General features: G+C 37.7%; 1 protein-coding gene across 6 annotated transcripts in view; it reads left to right on the top strand.

Annotated features, from left to right (window-relative positions):
* LOC117990690 (hypoxia-inducible factor 1-alpha-like) overlaps nucleotides 1-23,093 on the top strand; it is a 111,630-nt gene that overhangs the window by 29,673 nt on the left and 58,864 nt on the right. For all 6 annotated transcript variants that reach the window (XM_034978163.2, XM_034978160.2, XM_034978161.2 and 3 more), the window contains 3 exons: nucleotides 5,457-5,627; nucleotides 8,226-8,461; nucleotides 11,133-11,239. In XM_034978163.2, the coding sequence (XP_034834054.1) occupies nucleotides 5,457-5,627; nucleotides 8,226-8,461; nucleotides 11,133-11,239 (514 nt within the window). The remainder of the gene's footprint in view (nucleotides 1-5,456; nucleotides 5,628-8,225; nucleotides 8,462-11,132; nucleotides 11,240-23,093) is intronic.

Raw genomic sequence — 23,093 nt, 5'->3', positions numbered from 1 at the left:
TTGCGAAATCCCATGGGAACTCTTTGATTTTCCAGGATAAAAAGTGCCTATGTCCTTCCCTGGGATGTAAGCTAACTCTGTACCAAATTTCATCAAAATCGATTAAACTGCTGGGCCGTGAAAAGCTAGCAAACAGACAGACAGACACACTTTAGCATTTACAATGTTAGTATGTATTTAACCGCTTTACCCTTTTTAGCCGTAATTGAAACTATTTACTAATTCACGCCGATAGCGACGCATAGCCTTCTGCGAATTTAGTATTCTTAAAACGGATCGATGGTGTGCATTTTAATATATGCATTGCGTCAATGGCTGTTATTGTATTGATTTGGGAAATCCAACAATTAATTTTGGATGGTACTTCTTAGACATCCGATAAAACATTTGTCATGCAGCCTGTCCATCGATTTTGTCCGCAAATCCGCGAAAAGTCAACTTTAACTTCCCTTGAACCCTTTCTAAGCCAGGGTTGCTTATATTTTAGAAGACACTAAGGGTGAGATCTATAAAGCGCACTCTGACTTAGGTAAGACTTAAGACAGAGTAAAAACGAGACAGAGCTATATCTCTCCTTTATCTCTCACATAAATCTGTCTCGTTTTAACTCCTGTAGATCTCAGCCTAAGTTAACGTGTTTTGATGTAGTGCTAAGGATTTATCAAACAAATGGTTTCCTTCCTTGCGTTGATTCAGAAATATTTTATTAGGCTTAAGTATCGGCCGATTACAGATACCTAATTATTTATTAAGTTCGGCTATTAGATGACGGCTTTTGTTTTGATTAGAGAAAAGAAGAAAGAGGTAGTATTGTTTATTGTAGGTACTCTACAATAAACAATATGCTTTTTAAATTGTACATTTTACGTTTAATATTACGTTTTATTCGCCTCTATATGAGACTATCAGTCAGTTACGTTTAGATTAAACTTGTATTTCATAACTGCATCAAAGGGTACCTTTTAATATTTCCTACTTCAAAGGAGCTTGTATTTCCTTTGAAGTCAAAGTCACCTTCATAAGCTTTGTTGGGAGGATATTTCGATATTATACTCTAATATTTTGATTTTAGCTGAATAACTACGAGTAAGATTGTTGCGTTGCGCTAAGAGAGTAGTACGACAGGTGTTGTGCAACGGATTGGGTTTGATCCCATGATTTTTCTGATTTGGTCCTGTAATTTCCGTCCGAGACCATTGATTTATATTCGTTAAAGCCGAAATGATTACATCTAAATATATAAAAGGAAAAGGTGACTGACTGACTGAATGACTGACTGATCTATCAACGCACAGCTCATACTACTAGACGGATCGGGCTGAAATTTGGCATGCAGATAGATATTATGTCGTAGGTATATGTAGGAAAGGATTTTTGAAAATTCAACCCCTAAGGGGGTGGGATAGGGGTTTGAAACTTGTCTAGTCCACGCGGACGAAGTCGCGAGCCATTGGTACTGATTCTGAGCACACCTAAATTTTAGAGTATTCGCATCCTTTTCTTACTAACGTAATATGAATAGGACAGACAGTTTGACAGTTTTAAATTTTATTTAGAGCTGTCAAACCTCGTGACTTTAGCGGCCAGTCGCGAACCTATTGTTTAAATTTGTAGCGTACACTAACATTTAGAGTCTTTAAATGTAAAATTCGGAATCGGAAACGGAATCAGCGCCATTATCGTTTTAAATAAACATAATACATATATAGATTAAGATTGTCTGGAAGAAATCGCTCGGTAGCGATAAGACCGCCATATTGTAGGTAGGTACAAACATTTTAATTTTTCTTATGTAATCTGCCCTTTTGTTTTTGTGGTGTTCAGTGCGTTAAAGAATACATACGTGACAAATTATTGACATAAATAAATTTTTGTATCATACGAGGCATGCCTTTTAAGTTTTGTCGTTTGAAGAAAAAAACACAACTAGAACCTTATAGTACTTTTTATTGTTTTTCAAAGTATTCACCACGTAGCTTAATACACTTTTCCATTCGCTCAAACCAGTTATTATAACATTTATTCCACTCTAAAGTGGGGGTGTTCAAAATGGCTGACTTGAAAGCGTCGACTGCTTCTTCACCGGACTGGAACCTTTGACCACGAAGACTTTTCTTAATTTTAGGAAATGTAAAGAAATCGTTAGGGCTTAGGTCAGGACTGTATGGAGGATGGTCAAGAATTTCTACTTTTTCCTGCTTCAAATACTCAATCGTTTGACGAGCCCGGTGTGAGCTTGCGTTGTCGTGGTGCAGGATGATGCGTCGCTTTGAGTTAGATTTTCGAAGTTCGGCGATGACTTGTGGTAAACAAACTGTGGTATACCACTCTGCGTTAACCGTTCTACGATCTTCAAGTGCAATAGTCGCAACATGGCCGGTTTTTCCAACGAACGTGGCCACCATCTTCTTTGAAGTGCTTCGAGAACGAACAACTTTAGTCGGCTTTGGCTCGTCTTGAAAGACCCAGATTGTAGATTGTTGTTTGGAATCAGGATCGTAAGCATAGATCCAAGATTCGTCACCACTGATGATGTCGTAGACGTGATTTGACTCTCCTCGGTTGAACCTTTGCAGAGTTTTCTCACACCATCTGACGCGGGCCGCGTTGTGATCGTCGGAAAGCAGATGCGGTATCCAACGGCAAACTAGCTTTCTCACACCAAGCGCTTCATGCAAGATCTTCTGAATCGTTGTCCCTGAGATGCCTAATAGAGCCTCTATCTCTCGATACGTCACATGACGATCTTCGACAATTAGTTGTCTCACAGCAATGATGTTATCTTCAGTGAAGGCGAATTTTGGGCGTCCTTCGCGAGATTAGTCACTAACACTAGTATGTCCACGCTGGAATTCTAAATACCAGCGTTCGACAGTCCGCAGACATGGGGCTTCATCTGTGTTCAGTGATGAAGCCCATGATGGTGATGATGACATGGGGCTTCATCACTGAACACAGATGTTAGCTCTTCGAAACAATGAAGCCGTGTCATGCCTCTTCTAAAGTTGTAGAAAATTATTGCACGAACATTTTCCTTAGAAAGATTCATTTTCGTACGTAACCTGACAGATTCGAATCGACGCTGTGACTAAACAATAGCATTAATCCTAATACTTTCAACTGTTTTGAGATTCAAAATTTAAACACATTCGAATATAAAACAGTTCCAAATTCAAAATTGCCGGGAAATATGGAAACGACAGAACTTAAAAGGCACGCCTAGTATTTCATTCTAGGCTGACTAGGTACATTTTTACAATTTCGAATAGGCAAGTATTCATTACGTAGCATTTAAAAAACTATTGCTTTATTTGCGTAAAATAGTCGATCAAAATTGCAAAAATTTACTCTATAATATAGTTGCGTCTCATTTTGGAAAAGGTTTATGTCCAAGGTTGCAGTACATGCACCGAAGAGTGCCAACGGATCCCTATTACTAGACTCCGCTTTGCGCCCACCTTTCCGTCCGTCCGTCCGTCTGTCAGTGGGCTATCTCGCCACTCATGAACCGTAATAGGTAGAGAGTTGAACACACAAACACACTTTCGCATCAATACTTATAATAAAACTGTAACAGGTCAAATTCTGTACATTGAAGATATTTTGAAAATTTTTTTTCGAGGGCACTCTATAATCGATACTGAACCCAAAACTGTAATTTTTTTCATTTTTGTCTGTCTGTCTGTCTGTCTGTCTGTCTGTCTGTATCACGGCCGGGCATCACGCTGAAACTACTGAATGGATTCCAATGAAACTTGGTACGATTTGAGGTCATACTATGAGGAAGAATATAGGATACTTTTTATCCCGAAATTCAGCATGGTTCCCGTAGGAGAGGGGACGAAAGTTAAAATGTATAAAATAAAATAAAATAAAATAAAAATAGCTTTATTTTCTCCTTACAATATTTTCCTTATTACCAATACAGTGCATAATTAATAAAAATAAAAAATAAAAGAATTATTAGTAGGTTAGTAACTATGTTTCTTATTCTTAAATAACTATGTTAGTATAATGGGTTTCATTGTAAGGACCGCCTAGGGCGGTAAAAGCCTCCTCCATTAGAAGCCACTTCTTTCTATCTTTAGCTACTCTCGACCATGTTTTTCCTGCCACTCTGACTATGTCGTCCCTCCATCTTTTGAAAGGTCGGCCTCTTCTACGTTTTGAGTCTCGTGGGTACCAGTTTGTGACTGTATGTGACCACCTTTCGTCCGCAACTCTTTGTATGTGGCCTGCCCATTTCCATTTGGAGCGAAGAATGGTATGGAATTTCTTATGGTAACATTTTTTACTCTGTCTTTCAATTTTAAGTTTAAGAGACTGCGTTCCATTCCTTTTTGGCATTTGCTTACCTTGTCTAAGGTTTTCTTAGTTAGGGGCCAGGTCTGTGCGGCATAAGTCAGACAGGGTGTGAGACAGGTATCCATAGCTTTTGTTTTGAGTTTGGTCGGTAGATTTCCTTTGAAAATTTCTTTCATTGCCCAGTATTTGTTCCACGTATTTTTTATTCTTCGATTTGTTTCTTTTTCTGTGCAAGACTTGAATGAAATAAGGTGACCAAGGTATATGTAGTCTTCGACATATTCTATTATTGAACTAGAAATAACAATTGGTATTCGGTCGCTGTTTGTCATTACTTTAGTTTTACTCTCGTTCACTTCCAGTCCCATAGCCATACTTTCTTGGTTAAGCGATTCTAACATATATTGTAGGTCTTTTGGGTCTTCCGAGAGTATGACTAGATCGTCAGCAAACCTTAAATGAGATAAATATTTCCCATTTATTTTAATGCCTTTATCTTCCCATTGTAATTTCCTGAAGATGCTCTCCAAAACAGATATAAATAGTTTGGGAGATAATGGGTCACCTTGTTTTACTCCGCGTTCTATTTTAAAGTATGGTCCTGGTAAGTTAAAATGTATACTGAGTTGTAATTCATTAACGCGTAGTCCGATTTCATTCATTCTTTTTTTGTTAGAAAGGGGATATTTTAAAGATCCGTAAATATTTCAAGGTCATCGGTTTTTAACCGACTGTCAAAAAGGAGGTGGTTCTTTTTTCTACATCGATTTTTTCGAGGTTTCTGGACCGATTTGCATTTTTTTTTTAAATCAACAAAAAAAGTTTACGTCGTGGTCACATAAAAATTCTGGATTCAACTCCTTAATCCTGATGCTGCAGGGTTACTGCCCGCCTGAGTTATCAAGATTCAGGAAGTGTTCATAGTGAATTCATGTTGTAGGTACCAAGCAACGACAACAATCCCGAAAAATCAAAGAGTTCCCGCGGGATTTAAAAAAACGTAAATCCACGCGGACGAAGTCGCAGGATTCAGCTAGTTTATAAGGGTACTGATTTATTGCAAATACACAATAAAAATAGGTGGCTTACTCACAGCTGATTCATAGTTCCATGGGGTTACTGATGGTGATGTTTTTTTATACCTGTTTCAGATGGAGATAATGGGGCAAAGTGTGTTCGAGTTCAGTCACCCCTGTGACCACGACGAGATCCGCGAGTCTTTGCGCGCAGGCAACGACGGGAGGCGCGACTTACTTCTACGTCTCAAATGCACACTCACTAGCAAGGGGAGGAATGTGCATCTCAAATCGGCTTCTTACAAGGTACCTACTAAGTACTACCGAGTTCACCATCATCTCAACCCATCGCTGGCCCACTACTGAACACAGGTCTTTTCTTAGAATAGGGATCCGATCTGCCAATTTGTCCCGATAGGTGGTGCACAAGCGAACCGGCCATAGAGCTAGTATCATCTGTGGAACCGGTAGGGTGGTTTCGTAAAACCTGCATCAATCATTATTACAATCTCAATTGTTGTGATTGGCTGAATTTGTGCTGTTCTTGTTGCAACAATGCATTATAGCTAATAGTGAGCGAGCGTCAATCAAATCATTGTGACATTGTAGCTGTCATTCTACTGTAGGGCGATTGTCTAAAACCTGCATCAATCATTATTATAATCTCAATTGTTCTGATTGGCTGAATTTGTGCGATTCTTGTTGCAACAATGCATTGTAGCCAATAGTGAGCGCACGTTAACCAATCAGAGATGATTGCGATCGTGACATTGTAGCTGTCATTCTCCCGCAATCGCGCAGCAGCTATTCAGAGCTCTCAAACGCCATAATTAAAAAAAATATTCTTATGTAAACATAATTTATAAAACCTCCTAAGTCTTATAGGACCTCTTGTGGTGCCCTCTGAGATCAGTTTTGCTTGTGGATCCCCATTAGGAAAGTTTAGACCACACCCGTCCAATTCCGAGGTTGCGCTAAAAAGCGCTGGCTGGACGTCGTGAATGCAGACTTGAGAGTCAATAGACAGCGTAAATCGGATGTTCAAGACTGGGCAAAGTGGGCAGCAAAATGTAGGAAAGCGGACCCCACCTACGTCGGAAAACGCTAAGTTGAGGAAGAAGAGAAGGAAGGCCATAGTCCATACCGCTGGCATTTTGGAGAATTCGTAGGTATGTAGGTTTCCTCACGATGTATTCCTTCACCGTTAAAGCAAGTGAAAATTCTCTTCAAAATCTCAGTTTTGTTCAAAATAATATGTAAGTTTTTAAAATATTGTGAAACGGTCCGTTAGCCGCAATATAATTTGAGCAAAATGTCTAAGATCATTACTTGACGTCATCGTTACTAACTGAATTCTAGGAATGGCGCCGCATTTTGAGAATACATAAAATATAATTAGGCTAGAACACGTGTTGTTCAAACTCTAACTGCAAATGACCTTAAAGATGTTTGGTTACGCTAATAAACTCTAGTAAACCGTTATTGTACGAATTGAAATTGGACGTACCGGACGGACATTTTCTGATGTACCTCTCCCATTGCCAAGGGTCGCTGGTAGAATTATATAAATATAATATTATATAAAAGGAAAAGGTGTCTGACTGACTCACGGATTGGGCTGAAATTTAGCATGCAGGAAGCTATTATGACGTAGACATCCTTTAAGAAAGGATTTCGGAAAATTCAACTCTTGAGGTAGTAAAATAGGGGATGGAAGCGATGAAGCGAATATGGAAGCGCGTTAACTTGTTAAGAGTCCTGACTGACTGACTTATATATCAACGCACAGCCTACACCGCTGGTCGTAGACAATATAAAATTTGGAGGGTGAGTTTTTTTAAAGAGTACGAAAGAAATTTATGTAGTCCATGCAGACGACGTCGCGAGCATAAGCTAAAGCATAAAGCATGCAAGCATAGCATAAAGGTTGAGGCCCAATACATTGATTTTAGTATTGGGTCCACACGGGCACTGCGTTGCCCCCCCCCCCCCCCGGGCATTGTACCGGAACGATAAATTGCTTGGCGGTACGGTTTTGCTGCAGGGGCGGTCATTAGCCGCGGGCCAACGCTACTAACACGCTTTAACTTAAAATCCATTTGCTATATTTTAGTAAACAAAAAATAACTGCGTAATGAAATTATTATCATGTCAGCGTAAAACTTCCACACGTTTTTCTAATAATAACAACGTCAGCGAACACTTAATCTTGCCTTGCGTGCTGGTAATACACGTGTCTATCAAATTTCATAGTTAACTATAACAACAGTCTACTAGCCTACATAATAATGGGTATAAAAATAAAAGCGACTCGTCATTATGATGCAGTACTTAGGTACAGTGTGAATAAAATTACGGTATGCATAAATTAACTGGAAACGACAATAACGGGAAGTTTAGCTGGATAAACTTTTTATCCTGATTTGTCCTCTAAACCAACCATAGTCAATTTGAGCTCGGTGGCTATCATTCAGTGTTACACACTGAGTTAGAGAATCACCTTGGGAACAGGATTTTAAAGAACCTAAATCGTACTTTAACTCGTACTTGGCCGGTTTTTTTAATCAATGTAATGTTATCAGAACTCAAAAATATTAAAATCGAAAACTAATCATTATTATAGCATCCAAAATTCTTAGTCTAAATATATAAAAGGAAAAGGTGACTGAATGACTGACTGACTCAATGATCAATCAACGCACAGCTCAAACTACTTGACGGATCGGGCTGAAATTTTGCATGCAGATAGCTATTATGACGTAGGCATCCGTTAAGAAAGGATTTTTGAAAATTCGATCCCTAAGGGGGTTCGAAATTTTTGTAGTCGACGCGGACGAAGTCGCGAGCATGAGCTAATATATTGTAACAAAACGATGATTGACATTTTTTTCTTTTTATTAACAGGTCATCCACGTCACCGGTCACATGATAACTCCTACCGAAGAAAAAACAAAGGATCAAGACCTCAGCACTGATTCAGATGAAGAAAAGAAAGAAGTAAAAAGCTACACCAACACGGGTGCGCTAGTAGCTGTAGGCAGGCCGATACCACATCCTTCGAATATCGAGACTCCACTCAACAGCATGACGTTCCTTACTAAACACAGTTTGGACATGAAGTTTACATATACGGACGAAGGGTAAGTCATTTTTGTTATATAAAATCCAAACATTGCAGATTATAAGTCCCGCAAATCGCTATTGCCCTGGAACCATGTCTCATTAACATCGAAATGACGTCAATTTGACGTCAGCCGAAACGAAAATATAATATAAAATATGCTCCTAAAAAAAAAGCATATTACACAATTGAAGATTATCTAAATGATAAAAGAGCGTGGATTTGACCTGCAGCTCGTTCCAGCAACGCACAGGACTGCAAATACTTTTGTATACATGGCATAATCTTGTACTTATATCAAATATTTGAAAAGAGCAACCGCCGAGTTTCTTGCTGGTTCTTCTCGGTAGGAAAGGCATTCCGAACCAGTGGTAGATGCATCCGACTATTCGAAAGTACTTGTAAAAGTTTATTTGAATAAAAAAGATTTTTATTTATTTTATTTATTTTTATCAGCTCGAAACTTCAGTCTAGTGCTGACGTCACGAAAAATGGCGGCCACGCGCATTAGCATTTTGCGGGACTTCAAGTTACACAGTGGTACTGATTCTGAGCACACCTAAATTTTAGAGTATTCGCATCCTCTTCTTACTAATGTAATGTGAAAAGGACAGACCCAGTTTAACAGTTTTAAAATTTATTTAGAGCTGTCAAACCTCGTGACTTTAGCTGCCAGTCTCGAGCGTAATGTTTAAATTTGTAGCGTGCACTAAAATTTAGAGTCTTTAAATGTAAAATTCATGATCTGTCCTTTTTAGCAATATTAAAAAGGAAGAGATGCAGATACTCTTAATTTAGTTTATAGAAAGACAACAGAATCGGCGCCACTGTAAATTGATAAGAACCCAGAGGCACTGTCTAATCGCCGTGTGATGAGACTATTCTCAAAAGACATGAATTTTCTATTTAATCGTGAAAGTTTACTTAAAGGAAGTTCTAAGATTATGCGGCTTATGTAGTTTTGACAGGTTTGCCAGGCATATCTATCTCGAAGATGTTTAATAGACGTAGTTTAGCTAAATAAAAATCTATATAAACATTGATCTTTTAAAGGTCCCCTCAAATTGATATTTGATAATACATTTAGCTCCAGTAGTTAAAAAACCTTGGATGAATAAACCAAGGTTTCAATCGTTAGCTCCGTTTAGACGCAATAAAGTTTAAAAAGAAATAGAATAATCTCAAGGATACGTGCCAGACGAGAATTCCATGGTCCTACCTGTTGCAATTTTTCGACGGTAAACAAACCATTAATGTCACACACTAGTTCCTATACATGTTACGAGATGGCGCTCAACAACAATAGAACATTCGTATTACCTGGCAAAATTTAGGTAACGTTCATATCGGCATCCTGCGACCTTCAGAACGCGTTACTCTACTCGGCGGCGTTATATCAACAAAAATATCACCTTCAAATGTATTTTGTAGGTTAAACATGAAGCGATTTCGCGGTTTTGTAGTTGTACTCGGTACGCGATAATGCATGGATGTTGTGTTGGATTCGTGGTGTTATTTCCGAGTGTTGTGTTCCTGTGAATATTTGTGAGTGATATGTGCTTGTGTTGTTTGAAAGTTTAAGTTATTGATTTCAGTTTTTTTCTGTGAGCGAATTCGGGATGGATTTGGCGGGGTTTTTAAATGCTGTAAGTTTTTTAATTTTGAATTAAACAAAGAATTCATACATTTATCGTCAGGATTACTTAGTATATGTGTGTGTTGTGGAATCGTATGGTATGTTGGTGAAAGGCGTGATTCAGAAGGCAGTAGGTCATTCAAGGTTAACTGCAGAGATACCGGTAAACATAACCTAAACATAAGGGCTTTAGGTCACATTGGGAATGACCTCAAGGTGTCATTAGGCTTTATTATTTAATTTCTCCTATTTTATATTATAACTGTGATGCAAAGTAAGAAATAATATTAAGTTATTCAAAAGTTCAGACAATTTGTAATGTCATTAATAGAAATTTTTATATTATTTATTAAAGATTTTTTTATTATGATTCTGTGGTCGATATGAAGAAGAAATATCTTTCATGATACTTAGTAGACAAAACTTTGTTAATCTGTATGTCCAATTGCAAATAGCATTGCAAAGACAAGTTATATTTTTGAGTTGCTGACCTGAATTCTTGTCTTTTTGAAATGTCATCAGCCAATTTCCTTAAAATTATAATCCTTTTAAATATATTTTATATTACCCTTACATATTTAAAATAAACGATTCTTTCTTTCTATTTTAGTTCCTCTTTCCTCTAGGCTGGAGTCACTTCATGACCAGAGTAACTACCTACGGTCGATCAGTCCTTTGAAGGCTCTCGCGTAACTCTTATCTCCTAGTAGAGAGAGAGAGATCAGAGGTACGCGATAGAAAGAGAGGTGCTTATTAAATACTAGCTGATGCTCGCGACTTCGTCCGCGTGGATTTACGTTTTTCAAAATCCCGTGGGAACTCGTTAATTTTCCGGGATAAAAAGTAGCCTATGTGCTAATCCGTATAGTCTATCTCCATTCCAAATTTCAGCCAAATCCGTCCAGTAGTTTTTGCGTGAAGGAGTAAGAAACACACACACACACACACACACACACACACACACACACACACACATACAACTTTCGCCTTTATAATATTAGTCAGGATTCTGTGGTAACACTACCAAGTAAAAATCTATTTTTTTTCGTTGCAGGTTAACAAACAGCCTAGGATTCGAATCCGAGGAACTAGTTGGTCGTTCGCTCTACGAGTACCACCACGCAGCGGACAGCGCGTCTTTGGCACAACAATTCAAATCATGTAAGTTGTTTTCTTACTGATAATAAATAATTCATCTTTGCTTGTTACGTTGTGAATGTTGTTATACTAAACAGGGCTCTGTCTGAACATCAGCGCTGCAGTAGTCAAATACTGCAGTATCATGCTGAGGCAGTAGCCCTTTCAGCTCAAACGAGACATCATTTTTGTTCTTAGTACTGTTGAGCTCGTAGTTTTAAGTTTACCTAGTTTTAATTTTTTAATATTTAACATTTGGTTTATATATTTTGTTTCTCATGTTTTGTGAGCTGAATAAACTTTTATTTATTTAAACTACAAAGACAAACACACTCACCACCTATTCTTTAGGAAACGGAAAAGATAGGTGCAGATGCTATGTGTATCTATAAAATAACTTGAAAATTTCCGTTAGGGTTTAAACCACCTAAAACATTTCTTTAGTATCCTTCAAACCAGTCACTGAAATATTTTTCTAGAATGTTGTACATACTTAGAAATAGTTATTTTCTACGATGCTTTTTTATGTTGGTAGTTGGTAGGTATTGATTTTTATTTTATTTCATTATTTACAAATATTGGAAAAACTTTATCGTGATACATAAATGAAAATAACAAATCACATAAGTACAAATAAATTTTATTCTGTCCCCAAGCATAGGTAGTTTTAATTTTAGTTACACTTTCATCGTGTCTTGAATCGACATTAATTTTTTTTAAACAGTCTCGTGTGTATTACGCCATCTTGAGAAAAGTGTTCTAACAATGACTGTCGTCGGTTACCACCACCACTGTAATAGTTCCGCGTAGATCCAATAGATGGCAGCACATGTATATAAAACTCAATCTATGTTTCTTAAGCGAAGTTTAGACTAGCAAGAACTTCTTGCAAGTTATTCCGCAAGTAATTGCAGAACTGTTTACACTACGAGCAATATTTCTATCACAAGTTGCTTCTGCAAGCGGCTTCCAAGATAACCTTGAAAAGAGTTTACACGAGTATGAGCAATATTTATTGCATGCAAGTAATTTGATAGAGGACCTAGATTTAGACAGTTGAAATCAATCATGCCAAGCTGTAGAAAACTCCTGCTAATCAGCCATCAATAGTAAGTTGTAATTACCGGCGGTATTGACTATATCTATTATGTAAGGTATAGTACTCAACATAAGTGTTGTTTGTACAAACTAGGGGGTATTATGAAAATAAGAACGATGTCAGTTTATTTTCTTATGCTGATTTGCTGCCGTCATTTAAAAATTTTTTACAAAAAAAATAAAAACCGACTTCGTTACACAAACACTAAAAATTGAAAAATAATTTAATTTATTACCGATTATATTATGTATACAAGAGTTAATATAGTTCCATAATAATACTTTTTGGTGCCGGTGCCAATTAGCTTTAGCTGCGCGAATCGTCTAGACTTCATATTTTTATGGGACTCCACAATGGCACCTCATTGGCACCGACCCCAAAAAATATTATTATGGAACTATATTAACTCTTGTATACATAATATAATCGGTAATAAATTAAATTATTTTTCAATTTTTAGTGTTTGTGTAACGAAGTCGGTTTTTATTTTTTTTGTAAACAATTTTTATTTCACAATTTTTAGTGGCCCCATGGAATTATGATCGCGAGCAATTTACTCTTATCCGTTGAGTTGAGGAGTTCCAGTATCTATCTTCGAAGATGTTCATCAGATCTTCACCAAATTGAAATGGGACCAACTTTGAAGTATACCCTTTCAAACAAAAAAAGAATTTTCAAAATCGGTCCAGGCGTTTTCGAGTAATCGGGGAACATACATAAAAAAAAAAAAAAAAAAAAAAAAGATTCCGACGAATTGAGAACCTCCTCCTTTTTTTGAAGTCGGTTAAAAATAATTATAAAGTGAAGATTTACGTAGGTACCTACACGTTTTTAGAGTTAACCTACTATACCTTTTCCCTGCTATATTATTATTTTTGTAATATAAAAGAGAAATACCACTCACTCACTGACTGACTGACTGACTGACTGACTGACTGACTGACTAATCACGAAATCTCAGAAACTATAAAGCCTACAAACTTGAAATTTGGAAGGTAGGTTCTTTATAGGACGTAGGTGTCAGCTAAGAAACGGTTTTGAAAAATTCCCCCCCTAAGCGTGCGAAAGGGGGGGGTCGAAGGTTATATGAAAGTCCTTTGTTTTTGGAGTTAGAGACGTGAAAATCGACATTTAGGTTATTAGCTTTAAATAATAAAAATCTGTATAATTTAATTTGGGAAATTCCCCCATAAGGGTGGTAAAATAGGGGGGCAATGTTTTAATAGAAAAGTTTTAACAATTTTTACTTGAAATTTGAAATGTAGGCTATTTCTAGGGGGAAAGTATCAGATAAGAAAGGATCTAACTAAATCCCCCCCCTAAGGGAGTAAAATGGGGGTGGAAGGGTTATATGAAAATCCTACGTTTTTGAAGTTAGCGATATGAAAATTGGCATTTAGGTATTCTGGGTTCCGTGTCTTAAGGTGAGACTGAGTGAGTAGGTAAGTGAGGCCTTTTGCAGCGGGAAAATTTCAGATCTCATGTGAAACCAGTACGCGGATGAAGTCGCGGGCATCTGCTAGTTATTATATATGGAGTTGTAATATTCATTCTTAGCTCACATTTACTGGCATTAGATCCAGTCACATAACTAGACGGCTCCGTACTTGAACGCAACGCAATATTTATTTTAGAGACCACGATATCTTTTTGCACTTGGCCATCAGCCATGATAATCTCTGTGCGATTGTTTTAAACTTTAACACTGCATTATTAACTGCATTAAAATATTCAATACTAGCTGGTGCCCTCGACTTCATTCGCGTGGATTTAGGTTCTAAAAAAACCTGTGGGAGTAGTTTGATTTTCCGGAATAACCGAGTTAGCGCAGGGACTGTGCGGGTGTGCGGGGCGTTCCCATTCCGATTGCCATCTCGACCTGTCGCGTACTTTATCTGCATACGAGTATAATTATTAAAAATAATTACCCAGCCTTGGAACGGCGTATCCTAATCAGGCCAAAACAAAAACCAATAGGTATTTATATATTTTTTTTAAGAACAATCGATAAACCCAAAAGATTATACATATATATAGATTGACGGAAACATAATATATACGAAAATATTGTTCTCATCGCGTGATGTAACAGTTGTTTGTCATTTTGCTCTTACCGCATTAAAATAGAATGTCAAGGTTCTTCTCTACAAAGATAACACCCGTATTGTAAATCCTACACTATACAGGGTGTAACCAGAACGCTAACAATAACTTAGCGTTATTGATGTACTACCTAAACACATTCCAATACCAATAACCATTTGCCTCATTTTGTAGTCAAACCCGCAATGTACAGCGCACGTTCGTTGACCTCTAGCGTCAGTCAGATGTTTTATTGACAATATATCGTAACTTTTACAAAATATAGGATTTTATTTTAATTTACGTACTAATTAGCGTACGCGTACACGGATGACTTTTATTCAGTCATGCGCAAACGAGTTGCATCGCAGAGTGAAAGGGAGCACCAACGCCATACTGAGGGTTGTTAGTGAAAAGCCTGACTGCCACATATTGCGGCACTGCCTCAGTGCGTATCGGCAAATATTTAAATTAAGGTTTTTATTTTAATTACCTACATGTAAGTTATACGTACTAACATAGTTTTAAGTCTTTAAATATTACTACTATTTACTAACACCATATGGACCACGGTCTGAAATAAAGAAATTTTATTTTATTTTTAATTTAATAGCGTTTTTTGTGGTATCATACCAGTAATCATCAGGGCTATCATCTGTCTTCGTTTTTGCTAGCGTTCTGGTTATATCCTTTGTACGATCTTCAAATCAAAATGCTCCAGTAGTGTACCTAACTACCTATCTAAATAGAGCCTAACTACCTAACTACCTTTAGAGCCTCGATAGCTCAACGGTTAAAGGAGCGGACTGAAAACCGAAAGGTCACCAGTTTAAACCCCCGTTTTAGTCAGCACGATAAACTTAGCTATTATTATTTAAATAAAAATAAATCCAAGCGGATGTATTGTAGCAAAAATTTAGTCGGGCCATGTACTCAAATAAAACGGTAAAAATAAAGGATTATATAAAAATCTGCGCTGTTTTTACTACTATACACATTTTAATCTCATGTTAATATTCTGTTCACGCGCGGCACGCGTCCCTGTAACCTGTAAATCCTGTAACAGTACACCCGAGGAAGCTTCACGGGTGGTTTAGCATTGTCGCATACATGATAAACTTTTAAGATTTCCTACGCATTTGGAATAGATGCGTGTGTCCTCGGCATTAGAATTAGATGCCGCGGATTGACCCGAAGAAGTTCAGTACAGTTCAGTTCTAAAAGTGATTGAAGTCAGTGACAAGTGAAAGCGATTCTAAGTGTTCTTGTGTTCAGTTCAAGTGGTAGTGTTTGTGAACTTTTAGTGTACATTGTGGCTAATTCAGTTGTACACAATCTCTAAACTAAACTAAAATGGCACGTCTAAATCTATTGCTATCCCTTTCAAAATATTGCCTGTGGAAAAGGTTAGCACTAGATTTAGACCTCTTAATTTAGTTTAGTTTAGAGATTGTGTACAAGAGAATCGGCCTCAGTGTGTGAATAAACGTTCTTGTTTAGGAAACTGCCATTTTTATCCGAACTCCTAGCACGCAAAAATACAATCATTGTATCTATGTATAAGCTCTGCCTATCTGCAGTTTCGTAATATCTTTCTTTGTTCTCCTCCAACAATAAAATGTTTTGGATAACCTTGCTAAATGCAGGCAGACGCCTGCCTATCTCAGATTTCAGTAAAAATACTTGAGCCCAGTTCAGTTTTCCCAAAAATGTTACACGTTATAGGAGTATCCTCTAGGGAGACTAAGGCGTCAGGGCTCGTTTTATATCGTGAAATATTGCCTTGTTGGGGAAACACGACGCGGGAACATATCGGGGAGGGAACGTCCCGCACATCCGCACAACCCCGCGTTAACCCGGTGCGGACGGGCGCGGGTGACATGCGGGTGTGCCGGGGCATCCCCCCGCCTCATACCCCGACTGCTATTTCAACCTGTCGCGTACTGTACGTGCCAACTGCCAAGTAATGTAAACGCACATAACATCGACAACATAAAGGAGGTGGGTCGGCGCTCGTTTCCGCACCTTGTTATCCATAATAATATTATAAATGCGAAAGTGTGTCTGTCTGTCTGTCTGTCTGCTAGCTTTTCACGGCTCAACCGTTCAACCGATTTTGACAAAAGTTGGTACAGAGGTAGCTTGCATCCCGGGAAAGGACATAGGCAACTTGTTATCTCGGAAAATTGAAGAGTTCCCACAGGATTTTTGAAAACCTAAATCCACGAGGATGAAGTCGCAGGCATCATCTAGTTTATTAATAATAAACTAAGCGAATAATAAAGCGAAATAATTATCTTACTCCATTCATATAAATGTTCCTTTATCCTCAAATTAATATGTGGAGGTAGCATATACTTAAGTCTACATAAGCGTCCGCAACGGATGTCTAATCTCCCAGGTTTATAAGTAATTTTCCACTACACTGACTCTTATTGTTTTACCTACATTAGGACCTTATGTAGCGCTAGTTCTTTAATGTTTTTCGAGCATATTCTATACTAGCTGATGCCCGCGTCTTCGTCCGCGTGTGTTAAGGTTTTTAAAATCTCGTGGGAACTCTTTGATTTCCCGGTATAAAAAGTAGATTTATGCAATAATCACGCCGATCCTTGCTCCCTGGCATTATTTTGATCTTTAGAATACACTAGCTTATGCTCGCGACTTCGTCCGCGTTGACTACATAAATTTGAACCCCCTGATTCAACCCCTTAGGGGTTTATTTTCAAAAATCCTTTCTTAGCGGATGCATACGTCATAATAGCTAGCTGCATGCCAAATTTCGCCCGATCTTTCCAGTAGATTGAGCTGTGCGTTGATAGATCAGTCAGTTAGTCAGTAGTCAGTCACTTTTCCCTTTTATATATTTAGAAGATAATTTCTCCAAAGTTATGATCAATAATTATTTACAACACTGTTTTTAAAGGCATTATTTTGTATGAAACGTACAGCTACAAAATTTTATTTCATTCTTCCTTCGTTGTCTGTAATTCACTTTTACCCGACGCTTCAAACAATTACATTTGTAACGACTCAGGACACAACATTGATCAAAATTTATCTTTTGGGCTCTCGTACCTGCTTCATTTTGAGCCGAGAGCCGGTAGAAAATTTAGAGGCTGTACTTGATAAAATCTAATAGTTTGTTAGGTGACTTTTGCGTTATCTGTATATGGCAAATTAGATCTGTCAGCCGAACCGGCAATGGCTTGTCCATAAGTTTGAATTTGTTTTTATTTCATCAATATGTTTTTTATAACTGTTTCATAAAAATTGATCTTATATATTATAATATAGATCTTAGTGATAAAAACAAAATGGTAGGTTATTCTGCTGTCACCTAATAGGTGGAAAGCGAATTTCAAGTTTTATTTGTGCCATGCATGAGGTATTGTTAGTAGATGATTATTATACCAAATATATCACACAGTTTCATCAAAAATTCAAACAATTGCGAACCAACCCGTCACCCGCTGGTAAGTCTAGTTTGCTAAAAACACCTTCTTATAACTAGCCACGGGTTCTCAGTCTTTTTAGTTTAATAATGCTCAGAGGAGACAGGGGGAGGCCGGGATACCAATTGTTTTCAAGACCGTGACCTTTGCTGTTATAAGTACGTACTTATATTGTACGACTATACTAGACCGTACTCACAATATGTACCTACAGACAGTGGCGTGCAGGTCATAAAGGCATAAATGCAGTTCTTACCCCAGTTGTAATGGCTCAATGCATATTTTTCACTATGACCTGCCAGTAAACAGGTTTTCACCTAACTAATGGCATTGCCGGTAGGGTGGTAACTAGCCACGGCCGAAGCCTCCCACCAGACCAGACCAGAAATTTAGAAATTATAAAATTCCAAACCCCTGCCAGGAATCGAACCAGGGACCTCCCACTATTAAGACCACAGCGCTCACCACTGCGCCAGGGAGGTCGTCAAACTAATCGTTGTCAAATTGATACGTAAGTTTTTTAGAAAGAAAAATGTTTATTCAACAGACCTTTATCTACTCGTATAATATTATCAAAACAGTGATTAAAAGAGATTCGCTTATAAAAGTGGTTACTGAAATAGTTTTTACAAACAACAAGTTGAAAGAAATGGCAAAAGTACAATTTCTTTCGTCGTCGTATATAATCACAAGCAAGAACCCTCCTTTTATTACTTCATCTGTTCACCTTATTATTTAGTGGTTGATTTTTATCGTAGGTTTTTCTCTAAAATAACACTGTTTGTAAGTGTACCTACATAACAAGAAATAAAAATGCTGATATCACTGAAGTACAATCGTTAAACGCAAAAGATAATAGCTTTTAGAAAACGCAATTTACACATTATCACGTGCATGACAGCTGATAACAAGTTGTAGTGACATTGTCGGCTAAATAAAACTGGCATCACGGCCGGCTATCTAGGAATCCAGCTGACTTGCCAAATTTATAATTTGTTTATCACCAAACTTAAAGGTGTGCTCGTGAAAAAAAGTGATCGCAATACATTTAGGCTGAGATTTATAGAGATATATATTTAAATCTCAGCCTAAATGTATTGGCTACTTGCGATCACTTTTTAATGCTGCATGCGGAAAAGGATAGTAGGTACTAGATTTAGACCTTAGAAGAGATTGTGGTCAAACGAATAATCAGCCACATTATGTACCTACCTAAGTATCGGGGATTTTTTCGTACAGTAAATATTTGACGAGGATCGAGAATCTGGCTTCGGCGACAAAGCTTCCGTTGAGAGCATTGAGTACAAATATTTGGTTTCCTTAATGAGTATTTGCTCTATCTCGTTGGTATGTAGTTTGTAGTAGTGTCGGACTGACCACTGGCCATGTGAAGTTTTTTTTTTTAAAGAATATTAGCCATGTTAAATTGACTAATATTCCCCTTTCCTCTCCAACTAATCGTCAGGCTTGTGCTAGGAGTAGGTACGACAATAGTGCTACGGGCGGGGTTTGAACCGTCGACCTTTCGGTTTTTAGTCCACTCCTTTACCCTTAAAAACCTAATTCCACGCGGACGAAGTCGCGGGCATCAGCTAGTCCTACATTATAAATGTGAAAGTGTGGATGTTTGGATGTTTAGATGTTTGGATGTTCGTTACTCAATCACGCAAAAACGGCTGAACGGATTTGGATTAAATTTGGAATGGAGATAGATTTTACCCTGGATTAAGACATAGGCTATTTTTTATCCCAGAAAATCAAAGAGTTCCCGCGGGATTTTTAAAAACCTAATTCAACGCGGAAAGTCGCGGGCATCAGCTAGTTAATAATAAGTATTTACTTGTTGAGAGTTCAAAGCCTTTCTTCTCAAATTTATATTTCGTGCGTACGTGTAATAATATTTAAGAATTTCATACATTCAAATGCCGATCGTATTTTTCCAGCCGGCCGCATCATCTAGTAATTAATTAATAATAAGTATTTACTTGTTTAGAGTTCAAAGCCTTGAATCTATTCTGAACTATGGAATAGAGGCCGATTTCTTCTCAAATTCATATTTCGTGCGTACGTGTAATAAAATTTAAGAATTTCATACATTCAAATGCCGATCGTATTTTTCCAGCCGGCCGCCTTGAACTTGAACGAGAAATGGCTGCGGTATAAATAGATTCACATTATCTCTGTTTCGTTTACAAATATTCGACGGATGTGCCGGGCTATTCGCCGTCGCGAACTTTCTTTTACGAAATGTTATAAACGATCTATTGTTGGAATTCAATTAAGGATTGAAACAAACAGAGCTTGCGACATCAACGCGAAATTATCGAATCTTCACGGATTCGATCGATCTCATCGATTCGATTACAGTAAAATGTTCTATTACAGCTGTAGTGTAAAAATCGCAATCACCTCTGATTGGCTTATAGATAGTTAACACTTTTTCGTAATTGTCCAAAATCCATTGTCGCAGTAAGAATACCATAAATTGAACCAATCGCAAATCGCTGCAGCTTTTCCGTAATCGACCAGCTGAACGGCACGCGTCAGTCAAACTCAGCGCACATGTACGCGTGCACGATAACTGTATAAAACTGGACGGATCGGGCTAAGGCATACAGCTGTATTATGACTTAGACATCCGCAAAGAAAGAATTTTTGAAAATTTAATCCCTAAGGGGGTAAAATAGTGGTTTCAAATTTGTGTAGTCGACGCGGACAAAGTCGCGGGGATAATCTAGTTTCGAATAAATAGCACAAAATATATTCTCAGTCGGACGCTATAATAGCCAGTGCGGAAATGAACGTTTCCGAGCGCTCGTAAGATCTCGTGATCTTCGCTAACGTCGTTCCGAGAATTCCATTCAATAGATATATTATATCATACTATAGACTTACGTATTTATTGCGTATGAGTTAAGGTATTAGATAAAAGTGGCGTGCACTTGATAATGCAAAGAGACTGCATGTTCATCATCAACCGATAGACGTCCACTGCTGGACATAGGTCTCTTGTAGGGATTTCCACACGCCACTGAATCCAGCGACTCCCTGCGATTCGTCTGATGTCGTCCGTCCACCACACCTAGTGGGGGGTTCTCCAAGGCTGCGTCTTCTGGTGCGAGGTCGCCATTGCAGCACCTTGAGACCCCAACGTTTATCCCTCACTTTTTTGGGCGCCACATCCGCCATATTGATTTTGTTCATTAAAAATGTAGCCTATGTCACTCGGACTATAATAATCGATTGACACCTCATTCACCAAAATCGGCTCAGTAGTTTAGGCGCCACGGTGGAATACATATAAATACAAACCTACATACATAGACTGCTAAAATCATACGTCATAACCCTTCCTTTTGCCGTATTCGGGTAAAAAAGTTGACACCCAACAATTTTTTCTACTATAGATAGTGGTATTTGAAATGGTTGCTAGATAATATAGAACGTGCTCCATCGCTTTACCCACTTTCACACATTCCCGTCTCAATAGGTTTATTCAAATTAATCTGATCCTTTCTGGGATACCACCTCGTATGGCCGATATTATATTGAAAAAGCTGATGCCCGCGATTTCATTCGTGTGGATAATCCCGTAAATACTCATTGATTTACGGGATGAAAAGTAGCCTTTGTCACTCTCCAGGTTTTTAACTATATCCGTGCAAAGAGTCACTACGGTCCGTTGCGTGAATGAAGGACAAACAAATAAACCAACACAGAAACACACTTTCGCATTTATAATATGCGTAGAAAAATTTAGTGATTTTGTGTCTTAGATACTTGATACAATGCAAGTTTGTGTTGATGTTCGAACTCTTATAAGCCGTAATTTGGTATGGTAATTACTAATAAGTAATTACCCGTTTTTATGGTTTTATCATGCAAATAATTAAATCCTGCCTACTCTTATAAATTATCTACACTACAAACGCTTCTTATTTTATAGTTTCTTCTATTTAAATAATATTTTTTCGGAATTCGGACACCACAATTGATAGTAGACTCAATCCATAGAAGTTTATTTTTTCTTGTCATATATATGGCATATTGGATTTTCCATGACGTCGTACATTAATTCTTTGTGCTTTTGTAGATGATTAACAAAATCCAGTTATTGCAAAATTTGAATCTTGATAGTATCGCTTTTTTAAACCTAGCCTATTAACTCGGAAGGCTGAAAAGCTGTGAAGCCGCCACAGCCGCTCGATTCGAAACTCCACCAAGTAGCCAAGACATTTTTTTTTAAAGAATACCTATTAGCTATGTTAAATGACTAATATTCCACTTTCCTCTCCAACTAAGCGTCAGGCTTGTGCTAGGAGTAGGTACGACAATAGTGCAACGGGCGGGGTTTGAACCATCGACCTTTCGGTTTTCAGTCCACTCCTTTACCGGTTGAGCTATTGAGGCTATTAATTATTGTCATATATCAAAGTCTAATAAGCAGTTTCGCAATCACACCCATTACTGCTTAACTGTAATTTGTACTCTCCCTAGTCAAATAAAAAGGCATATAGGTTTTGCTTGCCAATAGTTTTTGCTAGAGGTCGAAAAGGATAAAATGCTTCGATATATTTTCAGCAATGTAGAGCAATCCAAATCACAGCATGGACTCCGAATTTACTTAACCCCATTCCAATTTACAAAAACGTTTTGTTTGTAGGTATATTGTTTTCGTTAAAAGCAGTACGCTTAGTACGCGATTTTATGTCTCACCAACGTTGATAGTATTTGAGTTTCGAAACACTTCCGCGTTATACTAAACTGGATCTTATCTGCCTCCTTTTAAAGCTCAAGTTTATCTACACATCTACAGCCAGCGCTCCAAGCGGAAACGCTGCGAAATTAAAATCAGTGGCATTGAATTTTTGACTTCAATTCAAGGCTCTTTAGGTCCATATTACTTTGACGTTATTGTGTTTCGACTCTCGAATTCTAGCAACGTTTGGTGAGACTGAAAATCTTATTCTAAGCGTAGTCCTAAAACTTTTTCAGTAATGTAATTGGTGAAGCAATCGAAGTTTGGTATGGTTTCGATTACACTAAGCCCGCTTTCCTATCTCAAACAAGAATTGCTTTTTATTGCGGCTAGTTTTTGTTTAGAACTGTTTGATAAATCATATATAACATGAAAAAATTAAGTATAATATGTTAACGAACCAAATAGTTAGTGCCATAGATTGTTTCGTTGTCTCTGGTACTTGACCTCCTTCAAGTTCATTTTCGCGATGAGCTGTTTTCA

This window comes from Maniola hyperantus, chromosome 18, assembly GCF_902806685.2.
Source record: "Maniola hyperantus chromosome 18, iAphHyp1.2, whole genome shotgun sequence".
Lineage (NCBI taxonomy): Eukaryota > Metazoa > Arthropoda > Insecta > Lepidoptera > Nymphalidae > Maniola > Maniola hyperantus.
This window is presented reverse-complemented; position numbering and strand designations above follow the sequence as displayed.